Source organism: Corvus cornix, chromosome 5 (assembly GCF_000738735.6).
Source record: "Corvus cornix cornix isolate S_Up_H32 chromosome 5, ASM73873v5, whole genome shotgun sequence".
In the NCBI taxonomy this organism is placed as follows: Eukaryota; Metazoa; Chordata; class Aves; order Passeriformes; family Corvidae; genus Corvus; species Corvus cornix.
In genome coordinates, this window is record NC_046335.1 from 29,859,209 (window position 1) to 29,877,627 (window position 18,419).

Consider the following 18,419-nt stretch of genomic DNA (forward strand, 5'->3'; position numbering starts at 1 on the left):
ATTACAGTACTTTTATGATTCTAAGCATAGTTTTTATATATTTGCTTCTACCTCAGAGTATAACTTTGAAAGGATGTTCAAAAACAAAGAAACCATCCTTTACAAATGAATGCTGAAAATATTTTAAACATAAATCTGATTTGTGATACTTTTAAAATTTAGACAATAATTGTGAAGTGGTATCCTTAGACCATTCTCCAGTCACAACTTTTTCCAGAATGTAAAAGACTGCAATCTAAAAAAAAAAAATCCAGATCCATATTTCAGCAGCCTTGAAAAAAAAACAAACCAAGAAAAAAAAACCACCAGCAAGAAAGCATATGTATCTTTTAGCTTGCATAAACAAACCAAGAAAAGGTATGTTATTGGGCAATAACAATGAAACCTGTAAGCTGAGTATTGAGGATGCTATGTTTGGCTGCACAGTCCAACTTTGAGTATGCACCAGAGGCAGTAAACATAGGAGGCATTTTTGCTCTGACCATCCCTGTGGAGTACAAACAGGCCTTGCTTCCTTGCTCTGCCTTCAGGCCTTCTCTCTATGTTGAAAAGAGAGATGTTTTAGACTATAGAGAAGGGCCAAGGGCAGGGGAAACAACTGGACAATGGAGTACAAAGGCATCTTATCACTTTTCACTCTGAGCAATAAATAAGCCTTGTGTCCATGCTGTCTCTGGACTTCAGGAAAGCAGCTTCTTTGGCTTCCATTACCCAGATGGACAAAAGACAATACTCAGGCTATTAAACCAAACTATGCCTGCAGCATCATCTTCTCATACTGTTAAGTTTCTGCCTGCATTTTGGGGTTTGAATATGGATATTATTTCAATTTCTATTTTAACTTCACAACTTTGTAAATTATTCCATGCCATTAGATAACAAAAAAATCATGTCTGTCGCCAAGCAAATGGCCAAACCTTTTGGATAACCTCACAACCTGCTCAGATGCGTTGCTGAGAGGCTCCTGACAACTGTATTTGATACCAGATATATTGAACAGATATATCTGGACAAAGAAGACAAGATACCATGTCCTACTGCATACAGGACAGATGATTTCAACAAGGCTGACACTGGGACACTTTACAAAAGGAATTTAAGGCATTACCCATTTAACTGTTAAACTTACTACAGCACTTAAAAGTTAGGTTTTCAGCAGCTGCTTATCTCGAGGAAAAGTCCCAACAAGGAAAGCCCAGCTTGTCTTATGACAGTCAAGGCATCTGACAAAACCTGATAGGCACCATCAGTGGTGTCTACAGTTGACAAAAGCCAAGATCTTACAGAAATAAATTAACTTTGAGATACTGGAGAAGGAAGAACTGGAGGAGACACTGGAGAGGAAATAGAAGACTTTCAAACAAGATTTATGGATGGTTTTGGCTATCAGTGAGCGCTAGTTCTGACACCTTACCTTCTGTTTTTCTATCCAAGAATTATACAAATTACTGCTCTGAGCAGAACTGATACTTCTCAGTGCAGAGATTATGTGACAGAATGACTGACAATGGTCAGCCAGCCAACTGGCTGGAAATGTAGCTCTGTACACAGTTCTACCTTGCAAAATTCAGTATTTTTTTTCATAGATCTATTTTTTAGGTTTTCTAGACAAAGAGCAAATGGCAAGCATTTTGGTACTAAAGAAATACAAAAGACAAGGTAGTCATGCTAAAGATCCATCCACTGAAGTATTCTGTTTCAAGCAATGGTCCTAAATAAATATCTAGAATAATTATAACAAGGGATGCAGCTACAATATTATACCCAGTTCATTTTGAGCCTACAATTATTTTAAGTTCAGTGGACTTCCTATGTCAGATGTAATTTCCCTCATCCAAACACCATCATAGGTTTCTTTTTCTTCACTTGTAAAAAAAAAGTAATATAGAGATGGATCTATAGAAATTATGAAAAGTTCTTAAGAAATCAAAGTCCTTTTAATGTTTACAGATTCAGAATTATAGAATTGGTACCAAAATGTTGGCAAGTTGAAACAGTCTCAGAGAAAAACTTCCTATGTAATTGTAAACTGTAATCTGGGATGTGTCCTTAAAAAGTGAGTTTGTTACAAATGGTTTCTGGATAGCTAGATAGGTCATATATTCCTCACATATTAAACACCAGAAGATCCAAATTTGGCAATGGCTGCATGGCTGATGTCATGCTTTTATAGCTGTTCTCTGTCAACAAAGCACTAAACAAAGTTTCTCAAAATTAATTTTGATGTTGAAGTAAGGCGTTTGTACTTTATGCATTTTATGCACTTTTATACAGTTTTACAGACACTTATGCATATATGGACAGGCCATGTATACTTAGACCTGTCAAGAAGATGCCATTTTTCTAGAAGGGTATTTATTTGTTCCGATTCCTTGTAGAGCTAATCATCAAATTACCCTTTCTGACTCATTACAGTATAGATTGAGTTCTCATTCCATAAGTTTCTTTACATCTATTCTCTTAAGATTTTGATTGTATACCGTACTGCTTAATAAATTTAACAAATTCCAATATTTATTGAGATAACATATTAACTACCATTAAGCAGCAAAGCCACTGCCTGGATCACTGATGTCTAGCACTTTCCAAACTGTGTATGTGAGGAAAGCAAATCAGTTTTCAACATGTTAGAAAACTTCGGAAATTCTTCTTTAAAACCTATGTCTTTTTCAACAAAAGATCTGTTTTCTGCTAGGTCTGTTCTGTCCTACAGGTCACATGGAGGAAGGATGCAAATCTTCAACAGGAAAATTAAAGTCTATACAAACAATTCATTTAGTGAGAAGCTCAGGGCACTTCAAAATAATGTGAAAACATGGATGGATAGAGTAACCTATAAATGCATCTGAGATTTTAGTGGCAGAAATTCTGAAAGACACATGAAGTTGTACACAGTACCTTTAGAACAATCTTACCAATATATTGGTAGTGTTTTGTATCAAGGATATAAGGGGTATATTCTCAATCAGTCTTGGGTCAAAGAGTTAAAGAATTTATTTCCATTTAAAGTTTTAGTCAAGCTTTTTATGTATGACTGTGCAATACATAACCTTTAGATGTCACATGTTATTTACTCTGAATAAGAGCGAGTTCTGGCTCTGCTCCCTGGCCTTGGCACCGAGGGGCTGAATTTTTCTCAATCTAGTATCTGTGCACTTAAAAAATAAATTTCCCATCCTAAAGGACAGAAGGCCACTGCCCTAAAGCAGGATCTAATATACTTTAAGGTGCCTCACAGGTATAAAGCACTTCTCTATCCAAATTCAGTTGAGAGGTAACATTACTATTAAAACAATTCCCCATGTCTTGGATAGCAAACAAAAAATCCTTTCCCATAGTTTCACATGAGATGTTCTGCTAAAAGTATGTATACATTGACTTGCAGCAGATACAATAACAGCACAACCTTGAAAAAACAGAAGAAGTTTAAAATGTCAGCATTTTAATAGCCATTTAACAAATCAGATCTCTTGACTGGATAGTTTGGGCAGAAATAGCAAGATTGTCACCTCTGTGGCTCAAGACCAAATTTAGTTACTTTCATCCTTTTAAAATGTCATTTCAAACACGTCATTTCAAACATACTCACGAATCAGTATTTTCTAATTGCTTCTGTATATTGTAAGCTGATTAACTTCCCAAAGTACTAATGTAACTTTTTTTTTCTTTCTGCTTGAACTATTATACCTGGCAATTATATTTTCTTAACAGGAAACCCAAGAAATTAAAATTGAAATTTTCCTCTTTCAGGTTCACATTTGTCATTGAGTATAAATTAATAGAATTTAGTAGAAAACCAAGGTTAAGTTTTACAGTCTATTTCAGACAGCATCAGGACATTTAAAAGTATTTTTGTTCAGCAAAATGATATATGCTAGTCACAACAAATACTTCATTAGTTACTGCCTGCAAAGCTTGAGCTAGTGACTGCAATTTGATGTCAGAAGGATTTATTTACCTGCTTCATCGTTACTCAGTACAGAGTTCTTAATGACTGTTTAGTTTCTACCTACATGAGTAGTTCTCCACAACTGCTGACTACAGTACCAATTACTCACATGAGAATGTGTAGACCTACATACAAACGTGTGGAGGTTAAGATTCCACTTGTCCCCATGGGAAATTTTTTCCCATTGTATAATGCAAAGTTAAGTTGAAATAAATTTCCAGTGTGAATTTAAAGTACATTGGTAAAAAAATATTAAACTTCAATGCACACAGACATGCATTATTGTAAAAATACATCTTGGTATCTTCAATTGATCTTCATCCTCCTCTCTCAAATTTACACTACATAATGCATTCTCTCAATACTGGAAACTCTGTATTTTGGAAAACATCTGGAAAATGCGTTGATAATGCCATGTTTTATCAAATAGAATACTTTAAATCTTACCAGATGGAAAATCTTTACTTTCAAAGCTGCATGCTGGACATGCATCAGGGTGTTACTCTGTCATTGCAAGGACTCTAAATGAGTGCCTAACCACTGGAGCTTCTCTTGCAACAGGAGAAAAAGTCCCATTACAAGTAAGATTTTTTTACTTTTTTTTTCAGTTGAGCTGAATTATACTCAGCCCATATTAGATTTTTAAAAAAATATACTGAAACGATAAACGCATAAGTACTGAGGGGCTTCTAGACCTAAACATTTACAGAGCAGAACAACTTTAAAAACTAATTATATATTCATTTTAATGTTCCTACCAGACTGTCTATTCCTGTTTTATTTTGCCTTTTTATATTCCCAGTCCGTTTTTTCTTTAGTATTAAAAAGGGATTGTGTAATATGGTGAATGCAGGACCTTCTCTATTCCCAAATAAATATTCAAAAATATTTTGCATACATCTTGTGAACAAGGCTTGTGAAATCATAATGTGATGACTTATAAACATTCATCATTCCTATACAGACGTATAATCTAGCCAAGTGTATGGTATAGCAAATCATCCTGACACGTTTATATTAATGCACATTTGAATGAGAATAAGAAAGAAATAGTCAAATTTATGTTAAATACTTCTAAAGCCTTAACAGCATCTTACTAAGTATATATGTCAGCTTAATCTAATCCTCCTACTTCCAATATGTTCTGTGGTCTCAGCACGGGGCCCATAATGCTCTCACATGTTATGAGGGATTGCCTCTGAGAAGTTCACCATCAGTACTACACTTTGTTCAATAAAACTTCACATCTGGTTTTAGGATGACAGAAAGCTATCTGTCTCCAATTTGCATTACAAACCTTTAGCTTCTTTTGACATCTGTAACACCAGCTGTAATAATTTCCAATAACCTGTTACAATATGCCAAGTAGAAGTATTCCTGGTTCTCATCTTACTGTGTCAGGTAACAACACATTTATAATATTTATTTGGACAATTTTAAATAAATGACAAACTTCTTTATACAAAAAAACCCTGTATCATCTAATCAGAGGCTCATTTGAGAAGGCCTATGGCATTTCCTCCTTTCACTCCAACGATTTTAAGTTTTAATCAGAAAAATGGTACCTTTATTTCTTTTCTGTGCTTTTGCTAGAGGAGACAATACATTTCAATTCAAGATCTTACAAGCATTATTGAAGAGTATTTACTAATCTTATGACATGATGGAAGTCCTCCTGAAATCCACTAGCCTGGAACAGCTATCTCCTCAACCATCTTTCTTGATTTCTGAGAATCATAATTTCTACCTTTTCTATAACAGATACGTCTTATGTGTTTCACATGAAAAATATTTGAAGAAAAGTGCCTATTATTCCCTGATACATTATTAATATTATTTTTCTTCAGCAGACAATGCATCTGATGACAGCTGAAGACTCCAAAAGGACAGATCCACTTGTGGGATTAACGATGTCTAACACAATCAGAGATCAAACGTGTCACTAATGGATCATCACACAGATGGTCAGCAACCTCTACTACCTGAGCTGAATTAATAAATGGCAATTGAAAAACTGGTCTCTCAATGTAATTTGCTTTCTGGAAGCCACATCAAGGAAACAAAATTTTTTTAAAGTGCATATTAGGCCTGCAGATTTACAAATGAAGATCAATACATTTCTGCTTTATCCCATGTCCCAGTAAAATGATATTCTGTGTTTGAAAGGCATAGCATAAGTAAATTCTGTTACCCACCTAGAACTACTCTGCAACAGGAAGTAACCTTTGGATGTGGTAGAAATTACCACTGAGACATCTCAATACTCAAGATATCTTAAGACAAGTCTACAGAGAAAGGTATGAGCAAGTTTTGGCCGAGCTCAGAGCTGACAAGACACAGCCACTGCTATTGTGGAAGCCAGTACTGTTCCCTCTTGTGATCTGTCCCATTCAGATACATGCATTCTAGAAGCAGGACAGGCTCAAGAGGAAAACAGGAATAAACTGGAAGGAGATATTGAAGGAACAGGAATAAACTGAAGGATCTGGATGAGAAACTGGAAGGAGCTGTTGTTATCAGAACATAAAAATCTCTAATACCTTGATCTGGTGTTATAGGAAGGTTAAAATATCTTGGGATTCAAAAGAAAGACCTGACACTACCTCTGGTACACTAAAGGACACATACAGTTGCAGCAGTTCTGCCTGTCAAAATTAAAGTCTGCCAATAATAACAGAGAAGATAAAAGACAACGTCATCTTGCTTATGGACACTGTCAATGGGATAGTGAAATTAGTGGGAACAAATTGGACACCTCACACAACACGTTTTTAACTGAGAGTTAATATATATGTGTGACAATATTTTAGCTTGTGAGAAGTAGAATTACACTAATAGTGCAAAAGACAGTCAAGGACATCATTCAGTAATATGCTGCATCGTTATGAAAGCTGATGATGCTTCACTGGAGACTGCATGTCTTTCAAAGATCCAAGAACACATATTACCAGTACACTTGAATATGTCCCTGTGTCTTAACAATATATTCATAATTAGACTTCTGATTTTGAACCAGAAAGTGTGTGTATATATATATTTATATAAAAATAGTCTTCTATCTGATAGAAATTATCAGCCAGATACACTTCAGCAACCACTTTAATATGAGAAATTATTTTTGAATATATATTACACTTATTCTTCCATTGCATGAACTTTCTAGAAATTTTTCCTAAGAAGAAAAATGTTATTTTTAAATTCTTCATCAATGAATTAGTGCTCCTTGTAAATTTAATGTATTCTATATATTCTACAGCTTTGCAAGAATATATTTCTTACCAGTGGGGATAATGATAAAATTGGTATAATGACAGGAATTATTATGACAGTGCAGAGATCTGAACACAACAAGAATGAATATATGACAATCACACAAATCTTTCCATGTCTATGCTATTGGTAGTATAACATGAATGGAACTGAATTGAATTTTTATGTGCGCAATTTATACATTATATTGAGCAATATATTTTATAAAGCAAATAAAATTTGTTTGGAAGTAATTATTCGATGGCCTGAGAAATATCAGAAAGAAAGCAGGCGAAACAGTAATGTTAATCCCATGCCAGAAACATGTTTTATCACGTTTCTTTTTAGCTCTTAAACAAGATGTAGTAAAAACAACAACATTCTGTCAGACTATATGTTCATTCCTTGCTTCCTGGATTAAATATGCTTATTCTATGCCACATTTTTATAGCTTTCAATTCCTGTACTTTAAATCTATTAAACAATGTCAAGTTGAATTTTCTTCAAAAACTGCTGCAGGTTAAGAAAAAAAATAGGACAGTAGAATATTTGAGGGCTAACATTTATGTCAGCTAATTAATATGGATCAGTTGTGGTCTGCAAGGATTTTTAAAGTGCATGCATGTTTGAGATAAATATAGACTAAGGATCTGATTTTGCTCCTTCTCGAACTGATAACAAATCTCTTACTGATTTCATCTACCAGTTTTGTAGGTCTGACAGATAAAGTAAGCTTTTGTGCTCTTGCATAATGTTAGCTGTCCCAAATAAAGCATAGCCCAAAATGCAGATCTACAACATAAGAAATAAATTGTAGTTGTAACATTACATTTATTGCTCTGTATTCTCTTTACTTCATAAGGGAATGAGATTTTGAAAAAATAAACATTGGGGGAAAACCCAGCAAATTTGTTTGGATAGCAAGTTCTATTTAAATAAGTTAGAAATCGGCCAATGTTCAAAACCAGATACCCTCTAATCCAGAGCATACGACACCATTTCCTTATTTAAAACATTAATATTTCATTTTTTACTCTCAAAACAGTTCCTGCTAGCAGAAAGAAATCGGTTATTTGAACATGGTTCTAGATCGTGACAAGAAGAGGCTACCAAATGCACAACTGTTCAAACACTTTTAAGCAAAAGAGTCATTCTCCCTATCTTGAATCATAAGGTGGCCGGATTTCCCAGCAACTTCTCTTGCATGGAATCACAGAATAATTTAGATTGGAGCAAGACCATATAATCCAACCTCCTACTCAAAATCAGATGTGAGATTAGAACAAAAGTAATCCAGGACTTTATCCTGTTTGGACTTCAAAAAGTCCAAGAACAGAGCCTTTCAATATGAGAAACATGCCTGGTCACCAGAAAAAGAACAAATGTATCTTAATTGTAGAACTGTAGAACTATTTGGGTTGGAAAACGCTTCTAAGATCATTGAGTTCAGCTGTAAACCTAAAACTGCCAGGTCTACCAATAAACCATGTCCCTAAGCATCAAGTCTACTATACATCTTTTAAATACCTCCTGGGGTGGTGACTCCATCACTTCCCTGGGCGGCCTGTTCCAATGCTTTTAGTGAAGAAATTATTCCTAATATTCAAACTCAGCCTTCCTTGGTGCAACTTGAGGTCATTTCCTCTTTTTCTGTCACTTGATACTTGGGAGAAGAGACCAGCCCCCACCTTGCTACAACCTCCTTTCAGGCAGTTGGAGAGACCAGTGAGGTCTCCTCTGAGCCTCTTTTTCTCCAGGCTAAAAACCCCCAGTTCCCTCAGCCTGTCTTCATACAACTTACCCTCCAGACCCTTCACCAGCTCTGTTGCCCTTCTCTGGACACGCTCCAGCACCTCAATGTCTTTTTTGCAGTGAGGGTCCCAAAACTGAACACAGGATTTAAGGTGTGGCCTCACCAGTGCTGAGTACAGGGGGACAATCACTGTCCTGGTCCTGCTGGCCACAGTATTGCTGATACAGGCCAGGATGCCATTGGCCTTCTTGGCCACCTATCCTTGAAACACTCATCTAAAATGTTTTTTTCCAATGAAATCTGACAGAAATGAACAAGAATTTCCTTAAGCTTAGTATTACACCTGGTTCCTGTCATGGTAAGTCTTACCTTTTTGCAGTGTTTCAGCATCAAAGACATCCTCCTTGAAGAAAGCTCTAAAGGACAAAGGACTTGCACTGCAGTCTTCTGAAAGTTTGTCAACAGCTTGTTTAAACATAGCAACTAAGTCATGAAGAGGTCCATCTAAATCAAGGTGAGAAGTGGATGGTGAAATCAAGCTCAGGCGTACTGAGATTGATGCACAAGATGCAGAGCTAGACTCCACAGATTCACACTCGATTTGGAAGCCCTCTGACAACATCTTCATTGCAAAATGTTTTCTTTGGAGTGGATCATCAACTGCTGCAACAACATGCCATTCAATGGCAGCATCTCTGGGCAGGTGAGATATTACAACCACAGCAAGCAACCCACATACTGGAGTTTCATCATTATGCATCTCCGAATCTTCAACCTAAAAGATAAACAAAATAATGTCCATATTACAGAATTGTAGAAATTAATGTTGCTCATATTCAGGTAAAATATTAAAAAAGTATATGCAGTACAGTTATTTCATGGAAACTGCTTTTTCCCTCAACTTTCCTTATAGAAAAGTCATCTTGAGCAATCATGAATTTATCTGACAGCATCTCCTCATTTTTGCAATCTCAAACCACTACTATGCCTGTATCGTTAATAAAAAAAAGCTAATCATAATGTATTTTGCACTCATTCTGTAATCAAAAGAAGTCTTTTTGCCTATGGTGACTTTTGCTTATACCAATGGTTTTTGAAGAATAAAAAAATGGTAGGAACAACCAAAACTACAGAAATGAGTCCGTAAAGTACATAAATTTTATTTTAACAGTTGGAGTACTAAAGATTCAGTTCAGATACAGCAAAAATATAGTTCAGATAGTTTTGAACAGCAGAATTATCCTGACCAAACCCTCTTAGAAGATAGAATGTACTTTTTAATAGCAGAGCTCATTGAGAATGTATATTTAAATTGTTTAAACCAGCATGTCTAAGTAGCTAACTTGGTCAGCTAAATCTGAGTGACTAAGTTCCTTTTCTTCTGATGGTTTTAAATAGCTTTTAAGAACCTGAACAATTGAAATGCTTATTTTGACCAGTGAGTTACTTTTTTCCTTACTTTTCCCTTGATTTTTATGAAGAAATAGTATATTAAGAATTTTTAGTATTAGTGACTTACACCATCTTTTTTCTGTACACAGATAATAACTTTTTTTATATACCAATTTGCTTACACCCCAGTATATACTTCTAAAATTGTCCATTGCCTGACCCCTGAAAGGAAAAATAATAACAAGGCAAACCTGTCATTTTGCCTGAAGTCGATAAGGCCATATAACTCTCAGTACCTTCAATTCACAAGCTCAATTTTCTACCACTTGCTCTCAACTTTGAGAGGAAGAAATAATGACATGTTCCAGGCACTTTATTTCAAAATTCACTCACAAAGTTATTGACAAGAATTTTGCAAAGAATATCTTTGATGCTTGACCCTTGTGAGCTGTTTACATGAAAAATGCACTTACTTCTATATTAATGATAGTGGAATGTAATTCTATCCCAAACATGTAGCAATTGCTTTAGCATTTCTGGTTTTGGTGTGGTAACAGAAATAGGGACAATTTGTGTCAAATTGCAATCACTTCAGTCATAATAAAATCTCACAGAGTACTGTTTGCTTTCAGTACTTTCATTAGGCTGGCCGGGGCTGTTATTAAGGTAGCAACACATAAATGTTATATTAGCACTTAACAGGAGCACAGTATTCTCCTCTAGGAGATGAATTCTAACCTTGTCAATATAATTCTGCTCTGAGTGCTGTAAAACAGTTTGAAAAGATGAAATACTGGAGCTTTGCACTGAGAAAAAAAAAAAAAAAGTCATGCTCATTCAGGCTTAAAGGCCACTTTGCTGGCCCAAGGTGCTGAGGTACTGGTTAGAAAAAAACAGTCTAAAAAAGCTCTCTCAGGTCACATCAAGCACTAAGACAAACTTTTCTACTTCCCTGTACTTGTCTGAGGTTGTTAAATCAATTACTCGCTATTTCTGCTTGCCTTCAGCTGCCATTTAGAATATGAAGAACTACATGAAAATTAAGGCCAGGAGAAAGTACATTTCCAAATTTAACAAATGAGAATCATTCTGTGTGAAAGACTATTCATGGTGCACCTGTATGGTACCATAATACTCATAACCTCTAACTTTAGAGTTTGCACAAAGCACAAGTGATAGAGCTACTGGGGACTAAATCTTTCATTAGTGGCTACAGAATCCTATAGAAACACTCCTAACAGTGACCTCTTCTGACTTATTTTCAAGAAATCACTGACATTTGTGTTATACTTGGATGCTGCATTTATGAGTTACCTTTCAGAAATTTACAATTTTCTAAAGGAGCTGAATATCTTCATGATAGCCTGTCTAGTAAATGAGGATGAATATATAAGGTTTGCTAAGAAATTATATGATGCTAGAACAATATAAGTAAGTATTAAGAGTGAAAATGAAGAGAAATTATTTCATTGGCTAAATTGTTTTTACAGTTGATTCTGCGCTCTCATCAATGAGATTCATCACTTCTGGCAGACAGCTGTGGTACTATGAATAAAATCATGTTTTTAGAGTTCTTGCCCAAGGATAGAGTTGTAGAGTGTTCTATAAAGGAGCACAGGTTTTGCTCTAGTCTTTCTTCTACATCTTCAGAGTCTTAATCAGAAAAAAATGAGGTAGAAGAGCATATAGCTTGAGTTATAATTTTTGAAAAAGAACTGTCAAATAATTCTTGGGAAGCTCTAAAATTCTTGTTGAGAGACAAGAAATCTGTTGGGACAAACACTGTTAAAAGCAGTGATTCCTTAAAAGTATGCATTACTTGAATTTTACAAATCTGTATAAATGTCATTAATCTGTAGCTGTAGTTGTCCTCTAAAGACATTTGCCCTTTAACCATTATTTTCTAGCTATCAGTTTCCAAATGATTTTCAGTTGATGGGAAAAATGTCTTCAAGTTTCCAACTTCCACTTGTTAGCCTTTCCATTGGATTTAATCCTTTCTAAGAACAAACACTACAGGGTAGCTCTGCACTAAGAGATGTTTGAAAGTCACAGGGGAAAATAAGCAGATCTAAAGGTTCAGTGGCTGACTGCTGAGATTATATGGAGAAAGATGCTACTTACGTGCTATACTTTTACATGATCTGATTTAAAGAGGGCTTAAAGGAGAAGGACATCAGGTAACATCTGTTCCACACGCAGGAGACATTACCTGAAAATAAATGGCTCTACAACAATGACTTTTTCAGGAATGGATGTAAACTGGATCATCTCAGAGACCATACTATGACAGAATTCTGATTCTGTCATGTCGGGAAATGGTAGATCCCAAAACTTTGGACAAAGATTTGATAAGACAAGTGATTTAACTCTAACTGAATGTCACATTAGACTGTCCTCAAAACATGTTTCCTAGTATCTTCCCTTTTCCAACAGAATCATCTGTCACTTAATTTATCAAAGATGTTAGAGATGGAGATCCAGAAAGTTTGAAAAAGGAAGCCAAAAGGCAGATTTTTCTAAACACATGCATTGTCTCTATATAATTCCATTTATGCTTTGTATCTATATCATTCCACATCCAAAGAAGGACTACAAACATTTTTTTAACACATTGCTTTACAACTACCACACAATTCAACAACGGACTTTTCCCACCTTGAAGAAATTACTGATATTCTTCTGGTGATACAATGCATGTTTCAATAATTCACAGGAGAAACCAAAGGTCCAGAGGAAATTTTAGGATGACTGAGAAAGTGACTCTTCTTTACTTCTACTGTAAACACTGAGAAAACTGCCATGCTAAGCTAAGTGACCATCTTGGAAAGTCTTCATGGACTGGTGAATAAAGAATCACAGCAGTTGACAGTAGTTAAGAAAACAAAGTGGGAAACATTATGCCCACTGTAAAAATTCACAATTGAGTAAGATAAACAACTGTGGATATCTTAACTGCAAAAGGGCATACTAGATCCAAAATATATTCCGAGGAGGACAAGTATGATCAAAAGCTCTGGAGGGTCTGATTGGAACTGTTCTGCAGCCTCGTTAATGAGAAGACAGGGGCTTACAAAATCATACATGACATAAGAAGAGTGGATAGGGATAAGAACTGATTTTGCACACGTTGTCTTTCTGTACAAAGAGCTATGGACCATCAAATGACATTAGTAAGAGCATGGTTTCAAAAAGAACGATGGTGGGTGACACCTACAACTCAGTGATGGAGAATGCTCTGGTTGCAAGAACTTTACAGGATTCAAGGAGAGCCTGAACAAGTTCTTACATGTTCAGTGGGCATTATAAAAGAGACATAATAAAATTCCTAGATTATTTTAAATTTATGTGAGTTAATAATTTATATAAATATTATTATTTATATAACGATTAAAATTAATTTGATCAATTTAAATATGAATTAAAATAGTTTGAGGTTAGGAGAATATTAGAGTAGATATATGCTTTTACTGGTTTTACTATTCACTTCTGCTTAGGGCTACTGTTTGGAGTCAAAATACCAAGCAAGGTCTACACCATTATGGTTATTGTTATGTTCTTAAATAAGCATTTACACTGATACTAGTGGTGTGTTTGGCTAAGAACTGGGATTTCTTGACTGGACTCATGGATTTTTCACAATTAGTCCCTTCCAACATTTCCATAATTCTAAAGGGATTTTATATTCATCTGTGATATTCCAGACTGATATTATAGATGAATTGTGAACACCAAGTCAAGTAGAAGAATGCAGAGAACAGCTTTGAGAGCTGAAGTTTCTTCAGCAGAGGTAATGGCATCAGAATATTGAGCTGGAAGAAGTGGGAGTTCAATGTGGTTATTCCTTCTGAGGAAAAAAAGGTTCCTCCTTTATCCGAAAAGAGAATCACATACAGAACTGTAATTCTACATTTAGGGGGATATACATATCTTCATTTCTGCCTTAACTGACAGAGACAGTGCAGACAACTAAAACACAACAGTCCCAGACAGTGCCAAGCAGGAGGTTTGTCTGCTTTAGGCACCTGCCACAGGAACAGGGGTTTGGAGCTGCCTTACAGTGAAGCCACCCAGACAGACTGCTCTGTGTTAACCCCTCTAAAGAGGTTCTGCGATGGATGCTCAATCCAAATCTGCAAAAGTGTAAGGATGTTTGTCTAGAAATAGAAAGGGTCGAAAGGCTTGACTGAATACTTGTTGAAGGCCACAGTACTACAGTTATCAAGCAACATACAATTCAGTAAAGTACCTAATACTGAGAAATGAGAAGGGGAATTTCCTATACTTTATATTTGTGCCTAAACTGAAGTGAAAAGGCAGCTTGGTAGAAACATTCCTTAGTTAATACTTTTATCAATGTGTTTACTTCAGAAATAGGTCTTTCATGTCCCAAGAAGCAAGATGAACAACAAAGAGGTTGTCAGATTGTTTCTGAACTTGTAATTAACCCTACATTAAAGCAAAAGTGTTATCTGAAGTGCTGCATGCATGATATTCTCTTGAGCTTTGCACTGATACAAGAAATTATCACATTGGTTCACAGTACTACCAAATCCTTGCGTTTTCTGTGCCTTAGTTCTTAGTCAAGATTCACCCAATTTTCATTGTGCATATTCAGGAGAGCTACAGAATACTCTCACAGTAATGAATGCCTTATGCAGCCACAATATTGCTACAAATCAAACCAGAACCCAATAGAATGAGCAGAGTTAAATGAAAAACACTTGGCTGTAAGGGTTAAACTTACACAGAGTTTTGTTTTAAAGGTGCTAACCTTATAATTTTTTTTGTAATTAAAAAAATAATCCAAGGCAGAACTATTAAAATTCCAATGAAAACAAAGGAATAATGAGTTAAAGACAAACCTATCTTCAATCCATTGTACAAGTATTTAACTATTTTGCTTAATTAAATGGAAAAAGGTACAAATTTTGGCCTTTAACTTTTATTATATAATTTGTTTGACTATCCTCCCTTTGTTCTAAATGAGAAATACTCTTTTTGTTGTGTTAGTAAGGACTAAGGCCTATCTATCTCACAGCTGAATATGGAATCAGGCTATAAGAGAGAGAGATGAATGCATAATTGCTATCTCTACAAAGAATTGACTTGTAGAACAAAAAGAAAGATACTGTGATGTTACTTTTAGAAGCTGAGTTTATGAAAACCTTATATGGTATGCATTATGACACCATTACAGTGGCAAGATTAATGTGCCTTTAAATAATACATTTAAAATTTCTTTTACACTGCCTGCATTAAACAAAGTGCATCAAACTCCTGAGATCCAGTTTAAGCTTTGCTGGAGTGTCTCACAACAATAGGTTTATGACTTAAGAAAGTAAAGATTCCACTAGGAAAACTGCATAAGAATAAAAATGTCAGTTCCTAAAGAAAGTAGGATAGAAGCAATTCTTTTTAACATTCTAATTTGTCTAATAAATAGGCCACATGCATTCCTGGTATACCACATCTGAATTCAAATAATGAATACCACAGTGTTTTATAACAATAAAATTGTTAAGAATGTTCCTTTTGGAAAGCTTACAAAAATAAGGAAGTCAGACATTTAGTATTTCTTTCTGAAATAAAAAAAATTATTTGGTGCATGCCAGAAAGACATTAACACAAAACCGGCAGACTAAAAATGAGGTCTTATAAATGGAATATTTGTCATAGAATAAATACTGTAAATATGAAAAGAAACAAGTTCTTCAGAAATTTTAGTCCTCTCTCCTCAGCATGATGGACAAAGCTGAAGGTAGTTTAGTAACCACTGTGTCATGTAGAAATTATTTTGTACAATGTCAACTGGGAAACTGAGCCTGTACTTACTTTGGTGTTACTGAGGCATGGAAAATCTAGAACAAATCAAGTGGTTCTTTATTTTTTGTAGCAGCATCTGATAGCACATTTTTCAGAGTAATTTTTTTTTTGTGCAGTCTTTAGCCATCTTTAAAAAACAGAAACATGAAAAAGGGAAAGCAGATACAGGGAACAAATATGAGTATAGAAATTTAGAGGTAGTACTATTGCTCAGGGTACTTTCAATCAATTTTTGTAATTTAAATGGATTTCTAATTAATATATTCTTTTTGATATAATGATAACAATTCCACCTGCTCACATTGGAAAAAAATGCAAATTACATTTTCACCTTAATAATTGTGAAAAAAATCTGCATGTAGCTATAGTAGTGATGCAAAATTAATCATTAGATATGAAATGGTCGGCAATTAACATGCCAAGCACAACAGCGTAACTTTTCTGAGAGATGCATTTTGCAGGTGGATGAAATGACCATAGCCCAAGTTATTTTAGTGAGAGCATAGGAAATTTGAAATCTATACAATATATTGATGGCTATTATTAGGATTAGACAAGGTGATGGTCTAAAATTTTATGGTAGTCAATCAAGTATGTCAGAAGAAACTACCAGAAAAATTAAGTAACAACACTCTTAGGGCCCATATCCCACAATAAATATACTGTAAATTTGATTTATAAGTTGAGACAGCTTTTTGGTTCATAAAGGATATGTTGAAGTCTTTGCAGAATCAAAAATTTCATGATGAATGGTCTCTGAATAGTGACACTGGAAGAATAGGTAAGTAGCATATAAAAAAGCAAACCAAATACAGAACTCATGAAAATAGAGAGTTCATAAGAAACCAGTTCAATAACTTTACATGATCTATAGCTTATATTGCTGAAACAGAATAATTTAACAGCTTGCTATTCTATCCTTTAACATGATTGTCAACAGAGGCCAAGAAGTGGTATAAATTTTCATCATTTCTGTGTGATAGAAAAAAGGGTTCTGTTGAAATTTAAGACATAACCTTACAAGCTCTCTTTTGATTATATTTAGTACAGAAGGATATCACTTGCTTGTTAATTTTGTTTCTCTTTTCTATTGTTGAATCATTGTGTTTTCATCCTTTTATTTCAGAAACTGAGAAGCTTTGACAGGATCAAAACAAGAGCAATCAGTATCACATTTCTATGAAGACATAATCAGCTTTGAACAAGTCTCTAGAACAAATAAACAATTGAAAGTCTGAAGACTGCACACAGAGTCTGCAATAACTAGGCGAACACCTCTGTTTTCTGGACTTATCAACCTGGAAGTTTTCTTGCAAAGGAAACTCAAATAATTTCTTACTAGAATAAATTGAAAGAAAAATAGAAAATGTAAACTGGCTGCTGAAAGAAAGACACAGGCTTCTGTATGCACAGTAATGGAGAAGCATCTCCTGTTGAAAGACTGAAACTTCCACTTTTGCTTGATTCCTCAGGTAAGTACCACAATCTTGTTCTAACCCATTATCTAAAAGCACAGTCTCAACAGCCCCACAGACTTCAAGTGTTCAACTACCCACTGAATTTTATACATTTCAATCTCTCTTCAAAATACATTTCATAATTGTATGTAACAATCATGCCACCACCAGAGCAAAAGAAAGATTTTAAAATGTTGTATAATCAGTTATGGTAAGCATGTGATAATATCGAATGGAAAATATAAAATACCATTTCCACCACATTTTTAGATGGTTATAAATATTATTTTTACCACTGATTATTCAGATAAAAGCATGTTCAAAGTACTGCAGTGGATGTATCTGGACTGAGAAACTGAGAAACACAGGACTGCCAGCAGGGCTGCCAAAGGGGCAAAATGCCTGAAATGTAGAATTAGACAATTATTATTAATTTTAAAAATGGACATGACTCTGATTTTCCCTCTTAATTACTCCCACTGATGTGTCAAGAGACAGATTAAGTCTTAAATTTTGTTTATTATAGCTGATTTGGGGAGTGGTGGTTTCATTATTTTATTTTAATTTCATTTTAGGGAACTGTTTATGCTTTCAGCAGAACTTTGATACAAGTGCTCTGATACAATATGAATACCTGTATATTTTTTCCCTAAGTCAAAGGGGTCAGGAAAGGTTTTTCACTTTTGTAAAGTCCATACAATCCTTTGGTTGTTTGCCTTACTCTGCAGAAATAGTCATGCTACCATGCGTACTTACCAACCTGACTAACACTCTTCCTACTGCATGCGAAGCT

At 34.9% G+C, this 18,419-nt stretch overlaps 1 protein-coding gene across 7 annotated transcripts in view; it reads right to left on the minus strand.

Moving 5' to 3' along the window:
- DPH6 (diphthamine biosynthesis 6) overlaps positions 1 to 18,419 on the minus strand; it is a 228,043-nt gene that overhangs the window by 59,562 nt on the left and 150,062 nt on the right. For all 7 annotated transcript variants that reach the window (XR_005601936.1, XR_005601937.1, XR_005601935.1 and 4 more), the window contains one exon: positions 9,321 to 9,726. Coding sequence is in view for 3 of the 7 variants with exons in the window: in XM_039552116.1 (XP_039408050.1) it covers positions 9,321 to 9,726 (406 nt within the window). In the remaining 4 variants the exon portion in view is untranslated. The remainder of the gene's footprint in view (positions 1 to 9,320; positions 9,727 to 18,419) is intronic.